Source organism: Takifugu flavidus, chromosome 12, assembly GCF_003711565.1.
Source record: "Takifugu flavidus isolate HTHZ2018 chromosome 12, ASM371156v2, whole genome shotgun sequence".
Taxonomy (NCBI): Eukaryota; Metazoa; Chordata; class Actinopteri; order Tetraodontiformes; family Tetraodontidae; genus Takifugu; species Takifugu flavidus.
This window is the reverse complement of record NC_079531.1, coordinates 6,280,737-6,297,694: the sequence shown is the minus strand read 5'-3', so window position 1 is coordinate 6,297,694 and position 16,958 is coordinate 6,280,737. Positions and strand designations below refer to the sequence as shown.

Below are 16,958 nucleotides of genomic sequence, written 5' to 3'. Positions count from 1 at the left end.
TTGTCTTTATGTTGGGGAGGGCACACACATTCCATGCACACAGAAGTACAATGTGCTTATTCTACATGGAAAAAAAATCAGGAATCTGACAGAGATTATTGACATGATGAAAAGGTGATAAATGTTGTTGTGCTAAACTACCTATCTATCATACCTGTGGCCACAAAACAATCACTGCGCTCTTCCAAATATCATGACTTAAAGAAAACTCCTCAAGTATCACATTTTCATTTGAGGTCTGACATAACATGACAGTTCTGAGACATTCTTCTCCCACATTCAACTACTTTCATCTTTAACTTCCAACTAAACTCAATTTAGACTATTTACAAAACATGAACTAATAACTCAGTTTGTTTGTGATAGCGGGGTCATTCATTCCAGTGCCTGAAAGCTGGCTACCAGTTCATTAATTGGTGACCCTGAGGAGACAAATTCAGTTTATCTAACCACTTAATCCTGATTAAGGTTTATGGAGACTGAGGCAGGAAAAAACCCTGGACAGGTCACCTGTCCACCAGTAACTGTTCACTATCAACTAGGGACTATTAATCATCACTGAACCTAATATGCATGTTTTTATGCTGTGGAAGCAAGGGGGGACAGAGAGAACGCAAACTTCGCGCAGAAATGCCAGAGTCTGGAGCCCTGAATGCTCCTGCTCTGATATTGGTGATCACTGCACCCTCATGCAGTCTCTACAATGACCTCCAGATGTTTTCAGGGGTTTCCAAAAATATTTTTTTAATCCATCTTTATTTTCTGCGATATTTACAAACAATGAATCATCTCAACAAATTCTGCAGTTTTTCCTCCTGTAGGATGAAGGAAAATCTTGCTACGGCCCAAAGTTGTCCCCTGGGAAATGCAGGATGCAGAGTTCTTGATGCAATAGATGCAAATCTATTAGTAAGTTGTCGTCATGGTGATTATGTAATGAAGTAGAAAAAGCAAGTTAAATGTTGAGGAGCTGCACCCTCTGACATCAGCAATGAGGGCTTTCTTCTTATAAAAGGATGTTAAACATTAGGATGGCCTGCAGGAGTATATAATTCTTCTGTTTTCTTCTGTGAGACATTTTTGCTTACGATTGTGTGTGTCAGGTTCCACCAGATGCCTGTCTGTGTCTGTGTAATGCTTCTGTTTGCGCTTTTCCACGGAGCCTTTGGAGCCGAGGACAATCTAAAGTGTGAGATGTTGGGGAGACCAGAGTTTCCACTGTTATCTCAGGAAGGAGACATCACTATTGGGGGAGCCTTCACTCTCCACAGCCAAATGTCAAAACCTTCTCTCTCCTTTGAAGAGACACCAGAAGATCTCACATGCTCCAGGTAACATTTATTTTCTACTGTAGTGCTATTGTTTTACCTTCAGAGAACCTAAACCTCTGTTATTTTCCTTTCAGGATTAATTTAAGAGAATTTCGCTTTGCCCAAACAATGATTTTTGCAATAGAGGAGATCAACAACAGCAGCTCACTTTTGCCAAATATTTCCATTGGTTATAAAGTATTTGACACGTGCGGTTTGACGCTGCCTTCTACACGAGCAGTAATGGCCTTAATGAATGGAAAGACAAGAACCCCAGAAGGAGGCTGCTCCAGTCGGACATCTGTTCATGCAATTATTGGTGCTTCGGAGTCGTCTTCAACCATTGTGATGCTTCAAATTTCAGGGATATTTCAAATACCGGTGGTAATAATGTGTCATATTTGTGATTGGTTTGCTTTTGATTCTGTCTTTGGTAAAAAAAATGTCCAGATTCTGATTCATGTATTGCTTTCCCTCTTGTTTTTTCCTCTCTTTTTTTTATCTTTTTTGTTCAGATAAGCCACTTTGCCACCTGTGCATGCCTCAGTAACAGGAAGGAGTACCCCTCCTTCTTCAGAACCATCCCCAGTGACTTCTATCAGAGCAGAGCTCTGGCTAAACTAGTGAAACATTTCGGTTGGACGTGGGTCGGGGCTGTGAAAAGTGACAATGATTATGGTAACAATGGCCTGGCGACATTTATTATGGCTGCTGAGCAGGAAGGGGTCTGTGTTGAGTACTCGGAGGGCTTTTCGTGGACAGACCCCAGCGAGCAGATTGCGAGGGTGGTCACAGTCATTAAAAGTGGCAGCGCAAGGGTTTTAGTCGCCTTCCTTGCACAGAGTGAGATGTCCGCTCTGCTGGAGGAGGCTGTAAAGCAGAACCTGACGGGGCTGCAGTGGGTTGGCAGCGAGTCCTGGATCACAGCAGGTCACCTGGCTCTTAAGAAATACTCAGCAATCCTGACAGGGTCCCTGGGCTTCACCATCAGAAAGACAAAGATAACTGGCCTTCAAGAGTTTCTTTTACAGGTTAACCCAAGTCAGAACCCTCAGAATAATCTTCTCAAAGAATTCTGGGAGACCACATTTGGTTGTAGTTTCCAGTCTGACGTGCACGGGGCCACCCAGTGCTCTGGCGTTGAGAAGCTAAAGGACATTCAGAATCCTTTTACAGATGTGTCAGAACTTAGGATCTCCAACAATGTGTATAAAGCTGTGTACGCTGTGGCTCATGCTATGCATAGCATGCTAAAATGTGGCCAAGGTGGCGAGGCAGTGAATCAGTCATGTACCACTAAAGAGGATTTTGAGCTAAAGCAGGTAAGATGTTGTCTCTAAGAATTATGTCCAGCTGAATTTCTTTACACCCCCATTGACCTGTTCTTTCTGACAGGTTGTAGAGCACCTGCAATCAGTGAACTTCACTCTTCAGTCAGGTGAAAGAGTGTATTTTGATGACTATGGAGACCCGGCGGCTACTTATGAGCTGGTGAACTGGCAGAGAAGCCCAGAAGGAAATACAGTATTTGTGGTCGTTGGGAACTATGACGCTTCACAACCAAACGGGAGGCAGTTTACCATGAACAACATCAATATAACATGGGCTGCCAGGCTGCAGAAGGTACGACGCATGTTGAAAAGCATTGATTTACACGCTGATGTTTATACAGGCATGGGTTAAATGGCTTCATCTATGTATTTTGTATTTTCGTCTTAAAACAGAGACCGCTGTCTGTGTGCAGTCAGAGTTGCATTCCAGGCTTCCGACAGGCTGTGATTAAGGGGAAACCCATCTGCTGTTTCACCTGTGTCGCCTGTGCTGCAGGAGAGATCAGCAACTCCAGCAGTAAGTTCAAGTCTTCAGAGCAGGCAATATTTATCCTGAAACAATCTTTTTTACTCTCTTCTGCTTCAAGCTTTATTCATGGCACCTTTGATTTTTAGACTCTGCAGAGTGTTTGCAGTGCCCACTGGAGTTCTGGTCAAACGAAGATCACAGCCAGTGCGTTCCAAAGGTGATCGAGTTCTTATCATTTGAAGAAACCATGGGGGCCCTTCTTGCCGCCGTTTCACTGTTTGGGGCTGCGTTAACGTCGCTGGTGTTTTGTGTCTTTTTTCGGTTCCGTCACACACCTCTTGTCAAAGCCAGTAACTCCGAGCTGAGCTTTCTTCTTCTTTTCTCTCTGACTCTGTGCTTCCTTTGTTCCCTCACGTTCATCGGGAGGCCCTCAAGGTGGTCCTGCGTGCTGCGACACACGGCGTTCGGCATCACCTTTGCTCTCTGCATGTCCTGCGTCCTGGCAAAAACTGTGGCTGTTTTGTTCGCATTTACAGCAAAAAGGCCAGGAAACACAGTTTTTTACTGTTCTGTTCCACTTCAGAGAACAAGTGTTTTTGCCTGCATCATTTTGCAGGTTATAATTTGTGTGCTCTGGTTGACGCTTGCCCCACCACACCCTCACAAAAATACCGCTCATGCCAAAGAGCGCATTATTTTAGAGTGTAATTTAGGTTCCCCAGTGTGGTTTTGGGTGGTATTGGGGTATATCGGGCTCTTGGCTGTGATTTGCTTTATCCTTGCTTTTCTTGCTAGAAAGCTGCCTGATAATTTTAACGAAGCTAAATTCATCACCTTCAGCATGCTGATATTTTGTGCAGTTTGGGTCACTTTTATCCCAGCGTACGTCAGCTCTCCTGGGAAGTTCACAGTTGCCGTGGAGATCTTTGCTATCCTGGCCTCAAGTTTTGGGTTACTTTTCTGTATATTTGCCCCAAAATGTTATATATTAATATTGAAGCCAGAAAAAAACACTAAAAAACACATGATGGGGAGAAACCATCAAAATTAGGCTGAACTGAGAATTGTATCACTTAAATAACAGTAATTTTGTTCTTTAATATTTAAGTCCAGAAAGTGTTTTATCAATACAGAGCATTATGTAAGTGCACATATATAAAATGCACCTTATGTCAGTTTGATTTTGGGATGGAATTGACTCACATGTTAATGTCATTTATCGATTTAAAGCTACAATAAAGTTAAACTACGTGGACAGTTGTTTAATAGTTTCCCTGTCAAGTATTTTAAAAGCAACAATTGCATGTAAAAGCAACACAGCTGTAATAGGCCCACTCGTCTGTCACTCACAGCAGTGAGGTGATGCCATTGGAACAGAGCATTCCATACGCTCCTCCTAAACCCCAATGGCTTTGTGATTGTTTAAAGAAATCCTATATAAAATGCTCTGAGTTGCCTGTATTGGCGCCACAAGTGGCGAATCCTGTAGTGAGACACTATGCAGCTGGCAGTAGGTGTGCTGTTTGTTACCCTCATGGCCGTCAGAGGAGGCGACCTTGTGTGTCAAACATACGGGACAAAAGAACTGTCTCAGTTTTCTATGGAGGGAGACATCAACATTGGAGGCATTTTTTCCTTCCATCAGAACCCGGTCACCATTGATCCGGCCCTGCATTTCAACCCAGAGATGATCCAGTGTGAGGGGTAAGAGCTATAAGAAGCAATTTAAATTGACCAGTGTTATATGTGTCAATAGGCCTGTACATTTTCACACATCCTTCTCCTCCAGATTAGATCCAGGAGAGCTGCAGTATGCGTTCACTATGATGTTTGCTATAAATGAGATCAACAACAGTTCAGACCTGCTGCCGGGACTCATCCTGGGCTACAGGATCTTTGATTCCTGTCCCAGTGTCCCTCTGTCGATCAGGGCCTCGCTTAACTTGATGAATAGATACGAGAGCGGGGGAGACAGCTGCAGCAAACTCTCCAATGTGCATGCTGTCATCGGAGAAACTACATCCACCTCTACTATTGGGATTGCACGCACCATGGGGCCCTTCCTTATACCGGTTGTGAGTGTCGGATGCATATATCATTTTATTTGTGTATAGTATTGGTCATGTGAAAAGACACTAAAATATGTGTATTTTCTGTTTTATGCTCATTTCAGATCAGTCATTCTGCAACATGTGCATGTCTTGGCAACAGAAGGGACTACCCCTCTTTTTTTAGAACCATACCAAGCGACATTTATCAAAGTCAGGCCCTCGCAAAGCTCGTCAAACACTTTGGCTGGACGTGGGTCGGTGCTATCAGAACTAACAGCGACTACGGCAATGGTGGCATGACAGCCTTCCTTAAAGCAGCGGAAAAGGAAGGTGTTTGTGTCGAGTACTCGGTGGCTATTTATAGAACGGATCCCAGGAAGTGGTTCCTGGAGGTGGTGGACATCATCAAGAAATCCACCTCCAAAGTAATTGTGGCGTTTGTTGATGGCACAGACCTTGACATACTTGTTAAGGAGCTTCATGCCCAGAGTGTGACTGGCCTGCAGTGGGTCGGCAGCGAGGGCTGGATCACTTATCGCTTTATTGCCTCTCCCGAGAACTACGCTGTGGTCCAGGGGGCAGTGGGTTTTGCAGCACTAAACACTCACCTCCCTGGGCTGCAAGAATTCCTGGCTGACAGTAGACCCTCCACCACACCAGGAAACAACGGACTGGTGGAGCTGTGGGAGACTGTATTCAAGTGCACCCTTAGTCCCCGGGCTCAGAGTCCACTCGCAGCCTGTACAGGGAAGGAGTCTCTGAGGGACGCGAGCACGCGTTTCACAGATGTTTCAGATGCCAGTCTGCTGAATAATGTTTACAAGGCCACGTACGCTATTGCTCATGCACTGCATTTGCTTTTGACCTGCAAAGAAGGAGAGGGGCCCTTTGAGAACAACACTTGTGCTGACAGACACAACGTTCAACCATGGCAGGTGAAGATAAATCTACTGCCTTCACTAAATAAAAATCCAATTGCTAAATATTCCATAAAACCTTGGCTACTTCTTGCAGGTGTTGCATTATCTAACACTGGTTAATTTCACCACCAAGATTGGCGACAATGTGCATTTTGATGAGATGGGTGATCCTGTGCCGCGCTACGCGCTAGTGAACTGGCAGATGGACGAAGCAGGCTATGTACTTTTTGAGACTATAGGCGACTACGATGCCTCCAGACCCGAGGGTCACCAGTTCCAGATGAATGACGGCGTGAAAGCCTTGTGGGCTGGTGAGAATCTTGAGGTAAGGACAGATGTTGCAAATTACACCTTCTGTCTGATATCTAGGTTTTGCAGGAGAAAATATTCTGTGTTGCTGTTACTTGGTTGCAGGTTCCAAGGTCTGTTTGCAGTGAGAGCTGTCTACCAGGCACCCGGCGAGCTTTTGTCAAGGGCAAGCCGATCTGTTGTTTTGACTGCATTGCCTGTGCCGATGGGAAATTCAGCAACAGTACAAGTGAGACAGCAGGATTCTTAGCTTTTACGTTAGCACTGGTGGTGTTTCTCTTGGGCAAAGTCACTGTCAAGGCTTTGGCGGCGTATCTCCGGATGTCTGTGATGTACAGCTTAAACGTATCTATGTTTTCAGATGCAGTGAAATGTGACAAATGTCCCCCCGAGTACAAGTCCAATGAAGAGAGGAATAATTGCAACCTGAAAGCTATCGAGTTCCTAACCTTCAGAGAACTAATGGGCATATTGTTGGTTGCCTTTTCTGTTTTTGGTGCCTGCCTGTCCACGACTATAGCTTTAATATTTTTCCACTTCAGACAGACTCCGATTGTCAGAGCCAACAATTCTGAGCTGAGCTTCCTGCTCCTCTTCTCTCTGACTCTGTGCTTCCTGTGCTCTCTGACCTTCATCGGTCGACCCTCTGAGTGGTCCTGCATGCTGCGGCACACGGCCTTCGGAATCACCTTCGTCCTCTGCATCTCCTGCATTCTGGGAAAGACAATGGTTGTTTTAATGGCGTTCAGAGCCACACTTCCTGGTAGTAATATGATGAAATGGTTCGGTGCTGCTCAGCAGAGGCTCAGCGTACTGACTTTTACTCTTGTCCAGGTTTTGATTTGCATACTTTGGCTCACCATCAATCCTCCCTTTCCATTTAAAAATACAAAACATTATAAAGACAAAATCATCCTTGAATGTGCACTGGGCTCGGCTCTAGGGTTTTGGGCTGTGTTAGGATACATTGGGCTACTCGCTGTCCTGTGTTTTGTTCTAGCTTTTTTAGCCCGAAAGCTGCCTGATAATTTTAATGAGGCTAAATTCATCACCTTCAGCATGCTGATCTTCTGTGCTGTGTGGATCACATTTATTCCAGCATATGCTAGCTCCCCTGGGAAGTTCACTGTCGCTGTGGAGATCTTTGCTATTTTGGCCTCCAGTTATGGAATGCTCTTTTGTATTTTTTTACCAAAATGCTATGTCATTTTACTAAAGCCTGAGAACAACACAAAGAAAAAATTAATGGGCAAAGTTATGCCAAGAGCTCTTTGAATTTATTGATAGATCAGCCACTTCTTATCACTTATGTCAGTTGTCAACTATCAATTTCCCTTTTTTCCAAATAAAAGCGTATTCATTAAACAAACTCAATATACTGAATATATAAAAAAAGATATCTTACAAAGCATTTTATTAGGTTTCCCTACAAACAAACATATATAATACAGATACTTTTCTCCATGTTGTTCTTTCTCACTCTCAATTTCTGTCATTATGTGTGATCATGAATAAAGTCATGAATAAAGGTTAAATGTTCACTTTTTGCTCACCTGAAAACAAACCTAAAACAGATTTGATTCAGCTGATTCTTTCTTAAGTTGTTTTACACAGTCATGTCTGCTCAAGTCCTGTCTGTTTCCCCTTTTGCTCAAGATAATGATGAAACAAATAATATCACATTTAATATCAAGCTTTTGATATTAAATTAAATTTTAAAGCTTTTAATTCTTATAGCATTGAACATCTCAAAATATGAACTAATTAGTTCATGAGTGGCACACAGAATATCTGTGAACCCCACATCTGAATATATAATTTAGTCTTTTATGTAAACTTTCATATTATCACAATGGCAGAATGTTAATAACAAAGTGGAATAACACAAGATCATTTATAGTAACATTTAATATTTACAGTTATGCTGTGATGATGCCCTAAAAATGATTGCTAAATAGGATATAATTACTGTCTCACAGTCTCTGTCGATATGCGTCAAAAATTAACGTGAAACTAGTAAAAGCAGGTTTAGTTTAGATCATTTTCATAGAGAGTAGACATTCCTGCACTTTTTCTTTTAAAAAAAAAAAAAATTCTGCTCCAGAATCTATATAAACCATCTTCAGGCTTTCAAATGTGCTTCTTCCTATCAGCAGCTGAAACTATGACCCCCACGCTCATGTGGCCAGAAAAGGTTTGGGGACTCTTCCTGCTGGTTTTGTCCTTCTCCCAGGCTTGTGGGCAGGTGTGTAGACATATAGGAGAGGTGGAGAAGCCGCAGCTCTCTAAAGAAGGAGACGTTATATTGGGAGGAATCTTCTATTTCCACAATAGGTGGAAAACCAGAGAAAATGCCTACACTGCTAAACCACTGCCAACAGAATGCAGAAGGTAAGTATTATACACATCCTCTTTAGCTATCTAAAATATAGAAAGAGTTAGATGAAAACCCAGTTGATTTAAAAAGATAATTTTATGCAGTGAAATTAAATTAAGTTTTTTATAACTAATGTTGATATTAACTGTCCATATAAAGCTTGAATTTCAGAGGGTTCCAGTTTGCCCAGGCGATGCTATTTACCATAAATGAAATTAATAAGAGCACAGACCTCCTGCCTGATGTCATTGTGGGATATAAGATTTATGATTCATGCGCCAACATTGTGAATAGTATAAAGCTGGTGCTGGCTTTAACTAACCGTCAGGACAAGGAGTCTGCATCTGATGAGGAATCATGTACCAAACCTGCACAGGTGCAAGCTATCATGGGAGAGAGTTCTTCCTCTCCCTGCACGGCGATAGCCTCAGTTATCGGACCTTTTCATATCCCAGTGGTGGGTAGAGGAATGAAAACATTTTTATTGATGTCTGTGTTTGTGTATTTTAATATTTTAATGTTTTATTATCATTCAGATCAGCCACTTTGCTACCTGTGCTTGCCTCAGTGATAAAAACAAGTATCCCTCATTCCTGAGAACAATACCCAGTGATCATTACCAGAGCAGAGCTTTGGCCCAATTAGTCAAGTACTTTGGTTGGACTTGGGTCGGAGCTGTGAGATCAAATGATGATTACGGCAATAACGGCATGGCAACCTTTATAGAAACAGCAGAGGAGCTCGGCATCTGTGTGGAGTACTCTGTGGCTGTCTTTAGAACCGATCCAATGATCAAGATTCTACAGATAATTGACATAATAAAGTCCTCCACTTCGAAGGTGATCGTGACATTCCTGTCTCCAGGAGATTTAAATGTATTACTACAAGAGTTTTCTCAGCACAACCTGACTGGTTACCAGTGGGTGGGCAGCGAGAGCTGGATCTCAGACTCTCACATTGCAGCCATGGATGTCCATCACATTCTGGATGGGGCTGTAGGCCTTTCCATCCCTAAAGCACATGTCACTGGCATGAAAGAATTCATTCTGGATGTAAAGCAACTCAGTTCATCCAGTAAAGAACTGTTCAGAGAGTTTTGGGAGGCTTTATTTGACTGTAAGTTTGAGGATTCGGTGTCAACAACAACTGAGAATCAGAGAGAATGTTCTGGACATGAAGATCTGGCTGGTGTCAAAAACACCTTCACTGACATGTCTCTCATGCCCATCTTCTACAACATCTATAAAGGTGTTTATGCTGTGGCCCACGCACTACACGATGTTCTCAGCTGTAATAACACATGTAATAAAACAGCACAGCTGGATCCATTCACGGTGAGTTGAACACAAATTAAAAATTTTGAGACAATAATAAGTCATAATGTCTGTACACATTATTGTATGTGAATGTTAGATTTTACAGCACATCCGAAGCACTCATTTCAAAACAAAGGAAGGAGATGAGGTTTATTTCAATGAGAACGGAGACCCACCAGCAAAATATGAGATTATTAACTGGCAGCCAACAGAAAATGGCAATGTGGAATTTGTCCCAGTGGGTCTTTATGATGCATCTTTACCTGCTGACAGACAGCTGACACTGACAAACAGGACTTTAGTTTGGGCTCAGAAAAAGGTAAAAATGTTACCATATTTAAATATCTAAGCATTTGTAATAGTGTGTGACTTTGTGTGATTATGCTGTTTTAATTTGCCTAATTCATCAAACCTCAAGTGAAACTGAACAGAAGACGATTGAATTTTAAGTCCCTTCAGGTGCCTGTGTCAGTTTGCAGTGAGAAATGTCCCCCCGGAACTCGCAAGGTTCTGCAGAAAGGGAAACCTGTCTGCTGCTATGACTGTTTGAGATGTGCTGATGGAGAGATAAGCAACAGTACAGGTAGGAAAATTTTAAGGGAAATTAGTTACGATTGAAATGCTTCCTGTGGTCTATACAATGTGTTTTTACTGTGAAAAATCAAGAAGCATAAATCACACACACAAAAATATGTTTCTCAGATTCCATCAGCTGTGTGCGATGTCATTCTGAGTTCTGGTCTAATGAAAGAAGAGACGCCTGCATCAAGAAGAAGGAAGAGTTCCTGTCTTATGAAGAGATGATGGGAGCTCTGCTGACCGCAGCATCACTTCTGGGAACGTGTTTGACGGCTGTCGTCATGTTAATTTTCTTCAGATACAGACAGACTCCGATTGTCAGGGCCAACAACTCTGAGCTGAGCTTCCTGCTCCTCTTCTCTCTGACTCTGTGCTTCCTGTGCTCTCTGACCTTCATCGGTCGACCCTCTGGGTGGTCCTGCATGCTGCGACACACAGCGTTTGGCATCACCTTCGTCCTCTGCATCTCCTGTGTTCTGGGTAAAACCATGGTGGTCCTGATGGCCTTCAGAGCCACACTTCCTGGTAGTAATGTGATGAAATGGTTTGGACCTGCTCAGCAGAGACTCTGTGTTTTGGGTTTTACTCTCATTCAGGTTATCATTTGTATTCTCTGGTTAAGTATCTCTCCTCCTTCACCCAACAAGAATTTCAATGTTGCCAAGGACAGGATCATCCTAGAATGTGCCCTGGGCTCAGCTGTGGGCTTCTGGGCTGTTCTTGGCTACATCGGACTTCTGGCCATGTTTTGTTTCATTCTGGCCTTTCTGGCTCGGAAACTCCCCGATAACTTCAACGAAGCTAAATTCATCACCTTCAGCATGCTGATATTCTGTGCTGTGTGGGTCACCTTCATTCCAGCCTATGTCAGCTCTCCTGGGAAGTTCAGCGTTGCCGTGGAAATATTTGCAATTTTGTCTTCGAGTTTTGGACTTCTCATTTGTATTTTTATCCCAAAATGTTATATCATCTTACTGAAACCAGAGAGGAACACAAAAAAGAATTTGATGGGGAAAGAGGGACCAACACTTTGATTCACCTTATTTCAAGAAAAAGTCTTAAATACTTATATCTTATGTCAGATTTAAGATTTCTAATGCAGAGATGCCGTTTCATTCATATGTTGATATACATATACAGCCTTGTGTTTTTTATTTCAGACAAAAAGAAGAAAACCTCTTTTTTAACCCTCTATTGGACTTATCAGCGATACATCCCCCAGAACGCTCTCCTTTTATTTAAGCAATGTTTTCTTTTTACAGATGGAGATAATAAAAGTGCAGCTCTCCTGCCTAGCATCACTACATGTAATGGAAACAGCATTCTAATATTTCTAATGGAGTATCTGACTTGCTGATATGTTACTCAAAATGATTTGGCAATGCTTTACTCACCAGTCTGATCTGCACAAGCTTGAGAAGACACACTGGCTGTAGACGGCGCTACATCTACAGCACTCATCACATCGTCCACTTTTCAGACAAAACCCATCATTTTGACACACAATGATTTTAAAACTATTATAAGTATTTGCTTTGCTGTTGACCTCTATGCACACCAAGTGTCACGATATGCACCCTGTACAGTTGCTGTGTGTGACTGCAGGCAACACAGTCATGTAACACTTTGTTTGAAATACAATATTAGACATTAAGCACGAAGTCAGCTGTATATTACAGGATGCGAACTACTGAAAGCAATCACCAATACACCCATGACAACTCTAATGGAGGTCCAGAAGTTTAGATGGAAGAGAATTTCTAATACCATGTAGTTCATTTTAAAAAAGTTGTACAATAGATGTCTTTGACCATTAATGTAGACACTCTGCTGTGAGGAGCACTGAACTTTGTTAATTTTAATCAATTGATGTTGTCATTCTAGAGCATTTAGTAAAAATAAATCACAAATCTCTTTGTTGTTTTTTCTGATTTGTCTTTACTCTCACGCAACCTTTTGAGTCCACAGAGATCATACTGGTCTGATGAAATAGTGTATTTATAAATATCGCTGCCATCACCTGATTCAGGAATTAGCAGAGGCAGCTCTGAGGTAGCATGACATCTCAGTGGTGCACACCACGAGGTCAGAGTCTCTTAGGTCTCTTAGAGCTGCTGTTGCTGGCATCATTCTGTCAGAATGAGGAGCTTGTTTGTAGACAGATAGGAGCTGTGGAGAGACCTCAGCTGTCAAAAGATGGAGACATTTTATTGGGGGGAATCTTTTCTTTCCACAGCAAGTGGAAAGACAAGTGGAACACCTACAAACAAAAACCGCCGCCACTTCAATGCACCAGGTAAACAAACCCTGAAGGATTCCTTTAACTGTGTAGAAAACTGCATGTGACAAGAAGAAATCGTGCTTTCCGAGGATTAAAAGTGTTTCATTTAATATGGTTTTTACTCAATCAGCTTTTGCAACCGATTTAATCTTTGCACAAGTTTGAATTTCAGAGGCTTCCAGTTCGCCCAGGCGATGCTTTTCGCGATTGATGAGATCAATAACAGCACAAACCTTCTACCTGGGATTTTACTGGGATATAAGATCTACGATGCCTGTGCCTCCATTGCCAGAAGTGTGAGAGTGGCACTGGCCTTAGCTAATGGTAACCAGGTGGAATCATCTCTTAAGGGACCATGTCCCAAACCAGCACAAGTTCAGGCCATTATGGGAGAAACTGCTTCTTCTCCCTGCATGGCAATAGCAACAGTGATTGGACCCTTTCATATCCCACTGGTAAGTAAAAGGAATGGATATGAATATGCGTGATGCTTAAGATTATAGATTTATTGTTTGATATGATCCTTTTCTTCTAGATCAGCCACTTTGCTACCTGTGCTTGCCTCAGTGATAAAAACAAGTATCCCTCATTCCTGAGAACAATACCCAGTGATCATTACCAGAGCAGAGCTTTGGCCCAATTAGTCAAGCACTTTGGTTGGACTTGGGTCGGAGCCATTAGGACAAATGACGATTACGGCAATAACGGCATGGCAACCTTTATAGAAACAGCAGAGGAGCTCGGCATCTGTGTGGAGTACTCTGTGGCTGTCTTTAGAACCGATCCACTTGACAAAATCCGACAGATAATTGACATTATCAAGGCCTCCACATCCAGGGTGATTGTTGCTTTCATGGCAAACAAAGATATGGATGTTCTGTTATCTGAAATGTCTCAGCACAACCTGACTGGTTACCAGTGGGTGGGCAGCGAGAGCTGGATCTCAGACTCTCACACTGCAGCCATGGATGTCCATCACATTCTGGATGGGGCTGTAGGCCTTTCCATCCCTAAAGCACATGTCACTGGCATGAAAGAATTCATTCTGGATGTAAAGCAACTCAATTCATCCAGTAAAGAACTGTTCAGAGAGTTTTGGGAGGCTTTATTTGACTGTAAGTTTAGGAATTTGGCATCAACAACAACAGAGAATCAGAGAGAATGTTCTGGACATGAAGATCTGGCTGGTGTCAAAAACAGTTTTACGTACATGTCTCTCATGCCCATCTTCTATAACATCTATAAAGGTGTTTATGCTGTGGCTCACGCGCTTCACGATATTCTCAGTTGTAATAACACATGTAATAAAACAACAGAACTGGATCCATTTATGGTGAGATGAACACTAAACTCTTCAATTATATACTATCTAAACAGACACTCAGAAACTCACATTAATACACCTCAATTTTAGATTTTGCAGCGCATACAGAGGAGTCAGTTCAAAACAAAGGAAGGAGATGAGGTTTATTTCAATGAGAACGGAGACCCACCAGCAAAATATGAGATTATTAACTGGCAGCCAACAGAAAACGGAGTCATGGACTTTGTCACAGTGGGTCTTTATGATGCATCTTTACCTGCTGACAGACAGCTGACACTGCAAACCACAACCTTTACATGGGCACAAAACTCAGAACAGGTAGGTTCCCTGTCAAAAATCTAAATTAAGTCACTCTTGAGACGGCAAAATGTTGGTTTACAGAAAGAAATATGAATGTTACTATAGATGGCTGTAAAACAAGGGTAATAGCTGTTGGCCCTTTGGTTTATTCAGGTGCCTGTGTCAGTTTGCAGTGAGAAATGTCCCCCAGGAACTCGCAAGGTTCTGCAGAAAGGGAAACCTGTCTGCTGCTATGACTGTTTGAGATGTGCTGATGGAGAGATAAGCAACAGTACAGGTGAATTGTACATATAAAATTCAACATCTCAAATGCTTCATGTTATTTCCAACTTTTAATGAACATCTAATTTCAGAAAAATAAATTACATTGTGAATGCACCATATTAAAATCCTTTCTAGCTTGTCTTCAGTCTATTCTTTATTGTGGTGCCTTGGGTCAAAAATCATGCATCATAGTTCACATCACTCTTGATGATGAACCGTGGTTATGTTGGAGCATTACTTTGTTATCCGTATGTCATCATCACAGAAAAAGTAATTTCTTTACTTGGTTTAGAACCTATTTCAGCATTGCTGTTGTTTCCCAGATTCCATCAGCTGTGTGCGATGTCATTCTGAGTTCTGGTCTAATGAAAGAAGAGACGCCTGCATCAAGAAGAAGGAAGAGTTCCTGTCTTATGAAGAGATGATGGGAGCTCTGCTGACTGCAGCATCACTTCTGGGAACGTGTTTGACGGCTGTCGTCATGTTCATTTTCTTCAGATACAGACAGACTCCGATTGTCAGGGCCAACAACTCTGAGCTGAGCTTCCTGCTCCTCTTCTCTCTGACTCTGTGCTTCCTGTGCTCTCTGACCTTCATTGGTCGACCCTCTGGGTGGTCCTGCATGCTGCGACACACAGCGTTTGGCATCACCTTCGTCCTCTGCATCTCCTGTGTTCTGGGTAAAACCATGGTGGTCCTGATGGCCTTCAGAGCCACACTTCCTGGTAGTAATGTGATGAAATGGTTTGGGCCTGCTCAGCAGAGACTCTGTGTTTTGGGTTTTACTCTCATTCAGGTTATCATTTGTATTCTCTGGTTAAGTATCTCTCCTCCTTCACCCAACAAGAATTTCGATGTTGCCAAGGACAGAATCATCCTAGAATGTGCCCTGGGCTCAGCTGTTGGCTTCTGGTCTGTTCTTGGCTACATCGGACTTCTGGCCATGTTTTGTTTCATTCTGGCATTTCTGGCTCGGAAACTCCCCGATAACTTCAATGAAGCTAAATTCATCACCTTCAGCATGCTGATATTCTGTGCTGTGTGGGTCACCTTCATTCCAGCCTATGTCAGCTCTCCTGGGAAGTTCAGCGTTGCCGTGGAAATATTTGCAATTCTGTCTTCCAGTTTTGGACTTCTCATTTGTATTTTTATCCCAAAATGTTATATCATCTTACTGAAACCGGAAAGGAACACACGAAGGAATTTGATGGGAAAGGAGGCACCAACACATTGATTCACATTAATTCAATAACAAGTCTTAAATAATGATGTCAGATTTAAGACTTCTAAGGTAGAGATGCAGTTTCAATCATTTGTTGGTATATATTATATAGTATATAATTATATACTATATAAGCACCAAGAGCCTCTCCTGTGCACTGTTTTATTTTCTTTCTCCAAAAGTAAACCAAACTGCAATTTCAACCCTGTCTTTGACTTTATTTGTGATGAAATTCAAGAGTTCTTTTTTAATAGATGGAATTATTAAGTGCAGAGCTCCTCCCTGGCATCAATACTGATAGTGGCAACAGGGTTCTAATCTTTATAATAGAGTATCTGACCTGTTGATATATTTTGATGGAGCAAACTCAAAATGATTTTGTGATGCTTAACTCAACAGTCTGACCTGCACAAGCTGGAAGAGGCTCAACAATTGCTGATGTTACATGAACATTATACTAAAACTTTAAGTCATACAATAAATCAATTGTGCTTTGAAAACTGTTTACCATTCTGACGAGAAGGAAAATATTAAAATCTAATTCTTTTAAGTTTTTTATCGTGCGTTATTGCTTCACATTTGCCCTCGACAGACACAAGGTTTTTTTTGTGATGATGTGTGCTGCTGCATGCTGCTAAATAGCATATATTTATAAATAAAACATTGCAGAACTTTTACAACTGACACAGAAAGTCAGCTGTAGATTATAAAAATATATGAACTTGTGATTTGCTAATATTCTATTTGGTCTGAATTAAATAAAGAAGTGTAGATTTTTTGGTGTGTCAAAGACAAACAACTGATGAACAGTCTCCAATGGAGGTCTAATATTTTAAAAGACCATGCATTTTAAATTAGTCTAAGTTTTGCATTTAAAAAAAAATAGTGGTATTATTCAACTGTTA

At 41.9% G+C, this 16,958-nt stretch overlaps 4 protein-coding genes across 4 annotated transcripts; all 4 read left to right on the top strand.

The window, feature by feature from the left end:
- The first annotated feature begins 1,113 nt into the window (after positions 1 to 1,113).
- Positions 1,114 to 4,342, top strand: LOC130535136 (extracellular calcium-sensing receptor-like). Its single transcript, XM_057050004.1, has 6 exons — positions 1,114 to 1,331; positions 1,406 to 1,694; positions 1,826 to 2,632; positions 2,706 to 2,933; positions 3,035 to 3,158; positions 3,257 to 4,342. Exons 1-6 carry the CDS (start codon positions 1,114 to 1,116, stop codon positions 4,159 to 4,161), a joined length of 2,571 nt encoding a protein of 856 aa, XP_056905984.1. The 3' UTR covers positions 4,162 to 4,342.
- A 152-nt stretch (positions 4,343 to 4,494) lies between these two features.
- On the top strand, positions 4,495 to 7,963 carry LOC130535135 (extracellular calcium-sensing receptor-like). The gene is made up of 5 exons (XM_057050003.1): positions 4,495 to 4,814; positions 4,900 to 5,185; positions 5,284 to 6,096; positions 6,176 to 6,406; positions 6,496 to 7,963. Exons 1-5 carry the CDS (start codon positions 4,609 to 4,611, stop codon positions 7,663 to 7,665), a joined length of 2,706 nt encoding a protein of 901 aa, XP_056905983.1. The 5' UTR covers positions 4,495 to 4,608; the 3' UTR covers positions 7,666 to 7,963.
- An 809-nt stretch (positions 7,964 to 8,772) lies between these two features.
- LOC130535327 (extracellular calcium-sensing receptor-like) lies at positions 8,773 to 12,572 on the top strand. Its single transcript, XM_057050320.1, has 5 exons — positions 8,773 to 8,781; positions 9,304 to 10,101; positions 10,181 to 10,402; positions 10,534 to 10,666; positions 10,786 to 12,572. Exons 1-5 carry the CDS (start codon positions 8,773 to 8,775, stop codon positions 11,694 to 11,696), a joined length of 2,073 nt encoding a protein of 690 aa, XP_056906300.1. The 3' UTR covers positions 11,697 to 12,572.
- A 538-nt stretch (positions 12,573 to 13,110) lies between these two features.
- On the top strand, positions 13,111 to 16,606 carry LOC130535137 (extracellular calcium-sensing receptor-like). The gene is made up of 5 exons (XM_057050005.1): positions 13,111 to 13,398; positions 13,479 to 14,276; positions 14,358 to 14,585; positions 14,721 to 14,844; positions 15,155 to 16,606. Exons 1-5 carry the CDS (start codon positions 13,138 to 13,140, stop codon positions 16,063 to 16,065), a joined length of 2,322 nt encoding a protein of 773 aa, XP_056905985.1. The 5' UTR covers positions 13,111 to 13,137; the 3' UTR covers positions 16,066 to 16,606.
- The last annotated feature ends 352 nt before the right edge of the window (positions 16,607 to 16,958 follow it).

Excerpts from the sequence above, each read along its gene's own strand:
- LOC130535327 (XM_057050320.1), top strand. Across the intron at positions 10,403-10,533 it reads TAGTTTGGGCTCAGAAAAAG|TCCCTTCAGGTGCCTGTGTC; the intron begins GTAAAAATGTTA and ends TTGAATTTTAAG. Across the intron at positions 10,667-10,785 it reads AGAGATAAGCAACAGTACAG|ATTCCATCAGCTGTGTGCGA; the intron begins GTAGGAAAATTT and ends TATGTTTCTCAG.
- LOC130535135 (XM_057050003.1), top strand. The coding sequence starts at position 4,609 with ATGCAGCTGGCAGTAGGTGTGCTGTTTGTTACCCTCATGGCCGTCAGA. Across the intron at positions 4,815-4,899 it reads GAGATGATCCAGTGTGAGGG|ATTAGATCCAGGAGAGCTGC; the intron begins GTAAGAGCTATA and ends CTTCTCCTCCAG. Across the intron at positions 5,186-5,283 it reads GGCCCTTCCTTATACCGGTT|ATCAGTCATTCTGCAACATG; the intron begins GTGAGTGTCGGA and ends TGCTCATTTCAG.
- LOC130535137 (XM_057050005.1), top strand. The coding sequence starts at position 13,138 with ATGCTTTTCGCGATTGATGAGATCAATAACAGCACAAACCTTCTACCT. Across the intron at positions 14,586-14,720 it reads GGGCACAAAACTCAGAACAG|GTGCCTGTGTCAGTTTGCAG; the intron begins GTAGGTTCCCTG and ends TGGTTTATTCAG. Across the intron at positions 14,845-15,154 it reads AGAGATAAGCAACAGTACAG|ATTCCATCAGCTGTGTGCGA; the intron begins GTGAATTGTACA and ends GTTGTTTCCCAG.
- LOC130535136 (XM_057050004.1), top strand. The coding sequence starts at position 1,114 with ATGCCTGTCTGTGTCTGTGTAATGCTTCTGTTTGCGCTTTTCCACGGA. Across the intron at positions 2,934-3,034 it reads GGGCTGCCAGGCTGCAGAAG|AGACCGCTGTCTGTGTGCAG; the intron begins GTACGACGCATG and ends GTCTTAAAACAG. Across the intron at positions 3,159-3,256 it reads AGAGATCAGCAACTCCAGCA|ACTCTGCAGAGTGTTTGCAG; the intron begins GTAAGTTCAAGT and ends TTTGATTTTTAG.